At 42.3% G+C, this 8,902-nt stretch overlaps 1 protein-coding gene across 1 annotated transcript in view; it reads right to left on the bottom strand.

The window, feature by feature from the left end:
• The window catches only part of LOC107105151 (NACHT, LRR and PYD domains-containing protein 3-like), a gene marked incomplete at its 3' end in the record, with an annotated part of 36,658 nt that overhangs the window by 15,970 nt on the left and 11,786 nt on the right, over positions 1–8,902 (bottom strand). Inside the window, exons 3-6 of the mRNA XM_015405271.1 lie at positions 7,821–7,979; positions 6,324–6,479; positions 3,476–3,711; positions 1,506–3,288 (exon numbers count right to left, since the gene is read on the bottom strand). Of these exons, the coding sequence (XP_015260757.1) occupies positions 1,506–3,288; positions 3,476–3,711; positions 6,324–6,479; positions 7,821–7,979 (2,334 nt within the window). The remainder of the gene's footprint in view (positions 1–1,505; positions 3,289–3,475; positions 3,712–6,323; positions 6,480–7,820; positions 7,980–8,902) is intronic.

Here is an 8,902-nt window from a genome sequence, read left to right on the forward strand (position 1 = left end):
GTCTATCGATCGATATATATCGTTATTGAATTATCGCCCAGCCCTAGTGTGACAACCTGCTTGTTGCACAGAGCTGGCTGCACCGTTATTCCTAAACCCTCCTGCTTGTTCACAGCTAAAGACTGTCCACTGTTCAATCTGGCTCCTAGCTCCAGTTTGAAAAGTGACAGTTTCTCAGCAGACAGCATAACAGAAACAACTTTTGCTACTACTTCTGCATATTCCGTTCTGTCAACCAGAAACGAAGTCCATCCGAGGCTGTTTAATCCCTCGTGCTATCAGTCTTTTGCCTCTGTTCTGCTGCATGGATGCTACGACCACCGATCATTAAGGAAAAGGAGAAAACCCAACAAATAAACTTCATTCTGTGCTCCTGCCATGCCGACGTGTCACCACAGTAACCCGGAAGCCGGTGACGTCACAGTTCAAACATCCTCCTGAAACCAACAACAGAAAACCTGTTCCAGCTCCTGCCTCTGAGATTTTTTATCATCTGATCTCTCTTGGGGCAATTTATGTTGGACCCCTTCTACCTTGGATAAAAATTGACATTTATTTTGTGGGGAAGGATTTTGTGATTATTTTTTGATGGCTATATAATTATTTATTTTTTCTTTCTGAAATACAAGAACTGTGGAGCGTATTTTTGTGTTGGTCTATTTGTGAGAAGTTTCCATTCAATATTTGTAAGGGTCTACACACAGAAGTGTATGGTCCTTGTGTGACTGGTTTACAAAATTTATATATATATTTATCCTACTTGTCAGGAGGGATACCTGACTGGCACCGCTAAAACAGTGACAAACACCCAGTAAAGAAAAAAACGAAAATAATTAACCTTGTAAAACCGTCACAACAGGAAATTATTCGCTCCATTCTCCATTGAATCCTCTGTTCTCATCTATTCAATGTATATTACTTCCTACATAATGTTCAAAGTTTAATATAAAAGTATCAAGCAGAACCTTATGGCAAGTCATACTGCCATAAGGCAGTATGACTTGCCATGCTTGTGTAGGAAAAAGCTGTTGGGCTAGCTAGCTCTAGGACAATTCTCAGAGCTATATTGGATTGGAAGGACACACCCAAAAGACCAGAAATAAACAGCTCTAGACACAGCAAGGATACTCTAATGAGTGAAGCCTTGTTGCCTAAAGGTTACTCATGTCAAACCTCTGATGGCTTCAAACAAGCTTCACCTGTAGAGGTGGAAGAAGGAGGGATGCATTGACAAAGGGTATGAAGAGTTAAATTCCAAGTAATACAAGGCCTTCTCTATATAAAGCCTCAAACTCAATGAGAACCCAGACATTTTGAATTGAGAAAGCTTCCTGGAGGGGAAGCAAAACGTCTTCAAACCTTGGAAAGAAAGTCCAGTGGATCGTTTTTTAAACTTTTACAGAAAGAGTAAAATTAGTAGGATGAATAACATGAATGGATTTGAAACGCAATAGGCCTAGAAATTCTGCAGGGAATGGAATCAGAATGAAGACATCTGGACTCACCGAGCCTTTCTGCAGTTCCTCACAGCTGGAATCAGTCTACGTCGTCCTGCTGCTGTTGTCTTGTACTTCTTCAGGTGCAACTCATCCAGAACCTCCTCTGACATCTGCAGCATGTAGGCCAGAGCTGAACACTGGGATGAAGAGAGCTTCTCTGATCTTTTCTCTGATTTCAGGAATTGTTGGATCTCCTGATAAAGTGAGAGGTCCTTCATCTCCATCTGACACTGGAAGATGTTGATGTGTCCATCAGGAGTTGGCTGGGTTCTTTTCCTCTTAAGATTGTTGATTATCTCCTGGATGGTTTCTGGACTGTTTTCCATCTGACCCAGCAGGCCTCCCAGGAGTTTCTGGTTGGACTCCACACAGAGGCCATGAAGGAAGCGAACAAACAGGTCCAGGTGGCCATTTTTACTTCTGAGGGATTTCTCTAAGGCTTTTTTCATGAAGTCCACCATTGATGTTTCACGATAGGTTTTGTTCAGAAACTTCTTCACCACCTCCGTGTTCCTGCTAGTGAAACAGTGGAGCATGTAGATTGCAGCCAGAAACTCCTGGATGCTCAGATGAACAAAGCAGTAGACTGGTTTCTGGAAGATCAAGTTCTCTCTTTTGAAGATCTCTGTACAAACTCCTGAGTACACCGAGGCCTCTGTGACATCCAGACCACACTGCTCCAGGTCTTCTTGGTAGAACATGATGTTTCCTTTCTCCAGATGTTCTAACGCCAGCCTCCCCAGCTTCAGGAGAACTTCCCTGTCAGCCTCCATCAGCTCCTGTGGACTCCTCTCATGTCCTTCATGGTACTTGTTCTTCTTCCTCTTGGTCTGGACCAGCAGGAAGTGTGAGTACATGTCAGTCATGGTCTTGGGCAGCTCTCCTCTCTGCTCTGTGGTCATCAGGTTCTCCAGAACCGTAGCAGTGATCCAGCAGAACACTGGGATCCCACACATGATGTGGAGGCTCCTGGAGGTCTTGATGTGGGAGATGATCCTGCTGGACATCTCTTCATCGCTGAACCTCCTCCTGAAGTACTCCTCCTTCTGGGCGTCAGTGAAGCCTCGTACTTCTGTTACCCTGGAAACACAGGAAGGAGGGATCTGATTGGCTGCTGCAGGTCTGGATGTTATCCAGACCAGAGCCGAGGGAAGCAGGTTCCCCTTGATGAGGTTCATCAGCAGAACATTGACTGATGACTTCTGTGTGACGTCAGAAACAAGCAGACTGTTGTTGAAGTCCAGAGAAAGTCTGCTTTCATCCAGACCGTCAAAGATGAAGAGAAGCTTCCAGACAGCCAGCGTCTCTGCTGGGAGCTTCTGGAGGGTTGGATGGAAAACATGGAGCAGCGTGAGAAGACTGTGCTGCTGATCTCTGATCAGGTTCAGCTCCCTGAAGGAAAGCAGAACCACCACACTGACATCTTGGTTCTCCAAGCCCTCTGCCCAGTCCAGAGTGAACTTCTGCACTGAGAAGGTTTTTCCAACACCAGCAACGCCGTTGGTCAGAACCACTCTGATGGCTCCATGTTGGTCAGGGAAGGCTTTGAAGATGTCCTGGCACCTGATTGGAGAATCATGGAGGTTCTGGATCATTGAAGCTCTCTCCAGCTGCTTCACCTCATGTTGGGTATTAAACTCTTCACTCTGTCCCTCTGTGATGTAGAGATCAGTGTAGATCCTGTTGAGGAGGGTTCTACTTCCTGTTTTATCACTTCCTTCAGTCACACATTCACATCTCCTCCTCAGACTGATCTTATGTTCCTCTAGAACCTCCTGCAGACCAACATCTGCTGAAACACAGAAGAAAAGACGACTAAAGATTTGTGATTTCCCAGATTAAAATGCAGATATTTATTTAGAATATTTGATCTCAGAAAGACTTTGGAAATATTGAATCTCCAAATCCAACTAAAGACAGAATTGGTTCAACAGAGACAAGAGAAGGAAGCTCTGACTGCAGATGTTCAATCTTACCTATTGCAAAGCTGCTCTGATTGGCTGTCAGAGATCCATCTCCAGTTCTAGGTCTTTTCCCACACTGGGGGCAGGAGGAGGGTTCTGATGAAGTAGACTGGGCCCAGTGAGACCCGATGCAGTGTCTGCAGAACCAGTGTCCACAGCTGGTAGAGACCGGATCCATCAGCAGGTTTTGACATAGAGCACAGCAGGACGACTGCTCCTCTTCACTAACGCTTTTCCTCTTCCTCCATCTGTGGAGACATTTCTTCATCACTGAAATAGTTCACTACCAACAGGGAGGGTGTGTGTTGGGGGGGTCTGTCCTACAACAGATGTTAATGAAGGTCCACCACAGAAAAAAAGAAGCTACTATAAGATTATTTCTTCTGTTTTGTTTTTGTTTTTTTTTTGTTCGTGGAAAAAAAGGTAAATGTTTATATCATGAGATGAACTAAATAAATACTCTAAATAAATCACATTGCACTCTCACGGGCATTACAACAAAGCTTTCATGGTAACATGCATTTTAACACATTGAATAGAGTCTAAAAAAATAAAAAGTAAAACGATGATATGAAATTAAAGCCACAAGGAGCCTTGGACAGCCTTCGCAGCTCAGCGTCGCTTGGCGTATTGAGACAGCTGGACCCACGCACCACCATCACCATGCCTATGTCAGTTTGGCCCAAATCCAAGGGTGTAACTTTGTGATAAAGGTTGGTGGGGGCGCTCTAAGGGTGGTGGCTGATGGACCTACAGCTACTCAACCCAAACACTTTCAATAGGGTTTATATTTTCCAAAAATGAGCTCAAAAATATATTTATTTAATGCTTTACTATTGTTGAGAACACAATAGTACCAAAATACATTTGTGGTATTTATAGTTATAGACAGATGCCTGCCTTTAGTGCATTATTTTATAAAGGGCTCATAAAACATTAATGTATAAAATATGATGAATAACAGCCAATACTAATGCCAACCTGAATATATCCTGCATCCCTAGAATGGACACAACTTCAGCTCCATCCATCCATCCATGCATGGCTTCCCTTTAAGCTGCATCACTGATAATCTTCCTTCACAATTAGCTAAATTAAATTTAGAAAGTTGTCCCAAATGTCAATGACAGCTTTTACAAGGAATTCCTAAACAACCTTCTGTTTCTTCACTTGTGCCTTGAAATGATATAATGGCTTTAGAAAAGTCATTAATGGTTTGTTTGATGTTTCTTGTACTTTTATTCCTCAAATGATAGTCCCTGATGCTTCTATTACAAAGGCTCTAGGTGGAATATGTACCCTGCAAATCAGATGGGTGAGGATTCTGGCCAGACTCCTTCCTCTCAAGGTTTATTCAACATGTCATTGTTTTCTTCTGCTGTCTGTAACTTGTTTTTAATTAACTGTACGTGAAAAACCTTCACAGCTTTTTGCAGGCTTTAAATAGTTTGTAAAATCCTGTGTGACCAGAACAGAAAGGAGCAATGGCAAGACTGTATGTTCTCTCTTGCAAGGTTTGAGAAATTATAAGTAAGAATTATAAGTAAGAAACTAAGAAATTATAAATAAGACATGCAATTTTTTTAAATATTAAAAAGGTCTTGTTGGTCTCCCGATACGCTCTCGCCTGTGTCCGACCTTTCAGACATTTCAGCATCTTTTTCTGAATNCCCAGCAAATCAGAAACTGTCATTGCTTTCTTCTGCTCTCTGTTACTTGTTTTTGAACTGTACGTGAAAAACCTTCACAGCTTTTTACAGGCTTTAAGTCGTTAGTGAAATCCTGTGTGACCAGAACAGACTGGAACACTGGCATGACTGTATGTTCTCCCTTGCAACTGGATCCCAGTGATAGAAAAACCTTATTAGAGACATTATAAATTATATATGGAGTGGAGGTGGACATTTTGAAGGCAGACTAACAGGTCTTTGATGGTCAGAATTCTAGCTGATAGACAGGTGTTCAGATACTTGTGTGTAGCTGTATCATACAAATAAATGGTTTAAAAAATCATATATTGTGATTGCTGGATTTTTTTTAATTGTGTCTCACACAGTGGACAAGCACCTACAAAGACAATTTCAGAGCCCTCCATGATTTCTAAGTGGGAGAACGCGCAAAATACCAGGATGTTCAAATACTTTCCTCATTGTACGTAATGATAATGTTTCAAGCTCTATTTTCATTTTAATGCTATTTGCAGCTTTAATGCTGTAAATACCAGAGCTCTAAAAGTATTCAGATGTTCATCAAGGACTGAGGTTCAGTTCAGTTTGTATCATCTTGTGTGAAATTATAATTTAGAACAAAACTAGACTGAGTCAGTTTATTTCATTGCTTCTCTACCAACACAGTGAGAAAAGGAGAAAAAGCAACTCATTATCTGTGCCTAGATTTGAAAAACTAGAGTTGTCTAGGTTCTTTTATATCATTTAAGGAAAAAAAATATTTTACTCTTGTACTTAACTACAATCTAGAACATGTATGTTTGAGTTGTACTTAATTAGAGGACATCAATCAGTAGTTTTAACAGCTCTGATAGCTGATTTAAGGAAAATAAATGATTTTACTTTTTTACTTAACTACAATGTAGTAACTGTACTTTTTAGTTGTACCTAATTAAAGGAGTTCAATCAGTAGTTTTAAATGCTCTGATAGCTGATCAAGCTCTGCACTGGAGGCAGCATGATGCTGCAGCTTCCCTCTCATCAGAGAACGTTCCTGGAGCTGGTTGGACGTCCTGAAGCTTCTTTTCTGCAGCTGAACTTCTCAGCTTAAAGTTCAGTCTGACTTAGTTTCCATCTATCAGAGATTGATGATGTTTAAACATGATTATAGCAGCTAGTAACAGATGACTCACCTTGGATCTGCTGCTCCAGGATCATTACTGAAGAAAAAAGGAAGATCTTTGGACCGGTCACTCTTCATAGAAACACAGCTGGGTGATGGAGACTCTGCTCTGTTCTCCTCTGTGTTCCTCCAGATGTTCCTCTGTGTGTTCCAGCCTGAAGCCCATCTAAGAAGGAAACAAAGACGCTTAGTTAACATGATTCAGCTCCAGTTTTCCCAGTTAGCTGCTCTCTGATCTGTCCTGTAAAGCTGGAAGCTGATCCTATTCTGTGTAAAACTCTGGGAAACATGTTTTGTTTGTTCCTCAGCTGATAGCAAACAGTGTCTGAACATCAGTAAATCAGAAAGTCAGTCCTGGTCATGGAGCTGATGCAGAGGGACAGGATAATGGCAGTCATAAGTGTAAAGAGGAAGAAGAGGAAAAGCCCTGATAGAGACATGGATGAAGACAGGAGGCTGGAAAACACTGCAGATGATGGATCAGATTCTGGGAAGCAGGACATTCTCCATCTGTTCCCCCTTTAGGAGGTATTTAATATACGTATTAATTATGTTTCAAGTTTATCTTGTCTGGAATCATAATTAGAACAAAACTTTATTTAATTGCTTCTCTACCAACACAGTGAGAAAAGGGGGAAAATGAGCTCTTATCTGTTCCTAGAACTGAAAAAAAAAGTTTTATAAGTTATTTTATTTCATTTAAGGACAAAGTAAAGATTTTACACTTGTACTTGAAATACAATGTTGAACCTGTACTGTTTAGTTTTACTTCAGTAAAGATTCGATCAATCAGTAGTTTTACTAATGTTAAGAATCTCAGTACTTTTAAGAGTTCTTTTAGCAGCCCACATGACCCCAAACCCAGTTCAGCCACAGCCAGTCAAGAAAACGACCAGAGGGAGACCCACACTTACGCCACAGCAAAAGGGGCGCCAGACCTGACCTAACACCTCCAGTCATTCTGACTTCCAGCAGCCACATACACTCACAGGCCTACCTGCACACACGTTCCTCCTACAAAGGGGACCAGAACGACCAAACTCAGAAACTCCCCACCCCCCTCCACCCCACCGACATACAGATACAGGCCTCCAGTGGAGGAGTGACTACGTGGAAATCAGGAGACGCTGCAGAGAGCCCAAAGCCCACATTTAGTGCTTCCCACACTTTCAAACTCATTTGGTCAGTTGTAGAAATATGTTCTGGTAATGAGAATGTTATTTCCCTCTACCCCAGGAGAGTTGGTTTAAAACTTCTATTTATTTATACCTATGAAATAAATAAAAATTAGTCCTGCCAGTGTTAAAAGCCAATGAACCTCAGTACCTGCAGGAGCTGCTGACCTGAGACCCAGGAGGCAAGTAGGAGTGAAGAAGCTCAGAGAGGTAAGATGGGGCAAGGTTATCGGTCTGCGCCAGGTGACGTCAATGTTTACCTCGGGCGCGGTGCATCGTGGGAAAACCACCATANTAAACAGGATTATAGCAGCTAGTAACAGATGACTCACCTTGGATCTGCTGCTCCAGGATCATTACTAAAGAAAAAGGGAGGATGATCTTTGGACCGGTCACTCTTCATAGAAACACAGCTGGGTGATGGAGACTCTGCTCTGTTCTCCTCTGTGTTCCTCCAGATGTTCCTCTGTGTGTTCCAGCCTGAAGCCCATCTAAGAAGGAAACAAAGACGCTTAGTTAACATGATCCAGAAATTACAGTGTATGTTTTTTTTTAACTATTTATTTGTATGATACATCTGCAAATGAATATGTGAAGACCTGAGGAAATCAATGTTAATATTTGGTACAGTAGCCTTTGTTTGCAATTCCAGAGGTCAGATGTTTCCTGTAGTTTTTCACCAGGTTTGAACACACTGCAGGAGGGATTTTGGCCCACTCCTCCACACAGATCTTCTCTAGATCAGTCAGATTTCTGGGCTTTCACTGAGAAACACAGAGTTTGTCTCCCTCCAAAGATTCTCTACTGGGTTTAGGTCTGGAGACTGGATAGGCCACACTAGAACCTTGATATGATTCTTCTAGAGCCGCTCCTTGGTTATCCAGGCTGTGTGTTTTGGGTCATTGTGATGCTGGAGGACCCAGCCTCCACCCATCTTCAATGCTCTGAGGGAAGGAGGTTTTTCCTCAAAATCTAATCTATACGGGACAATTTATTGCCCCGGTCATTCTCTCATTAACAGAGTGCAGTCTTCCTCTCCCATGTGCAGAAAAACACCCTCAAAGCATGATGCTGCCACCCCCATGCTTCACAGTAGGGATGGTGTTCTTGGGATGGTTCTCATCATTCTTCTTCCTCCAAACACGGTTAGTGGAATTCTGACCAAAGGTTCTATTTTGGTCTCATCTGACCACATGACTTTCTCCCATGACTCCTCTGGATCATCCAGATGGTCCTTGGCAAACTGAAGACGGGCCTTGACCAGTGCTGGTTTAAGCAGGGGAACCTTCCTACCATGCATGATTTCAAACCATGACGTCTGGGTGTATTACCAACAGTAACCATGGAAACGGTGGTCCCAGCTCTTTTCCAGGTCATTGACCAGCTCCTTCCATGTAGTTCTGGGCTGATTTCT

Source organism: Cyprinodon variegatus, unplaced genomic scaffold, assembly GCF_000732505.1.
Source record: "Cyprinodon variegatus isolate N-32 unplaced genomic scaffold, C_variegatus-1.0 Scaffold2097, whole genome shotgun sequence".
Classification (NCBI taxonomy): domain Eukaryota; kingdom Metazoa; phylum Chordata; class Actinopteri; order Cyprinodontiformes; family Cyprinodontidae; genus Cyprinodon; species Cyprinodon variegatus.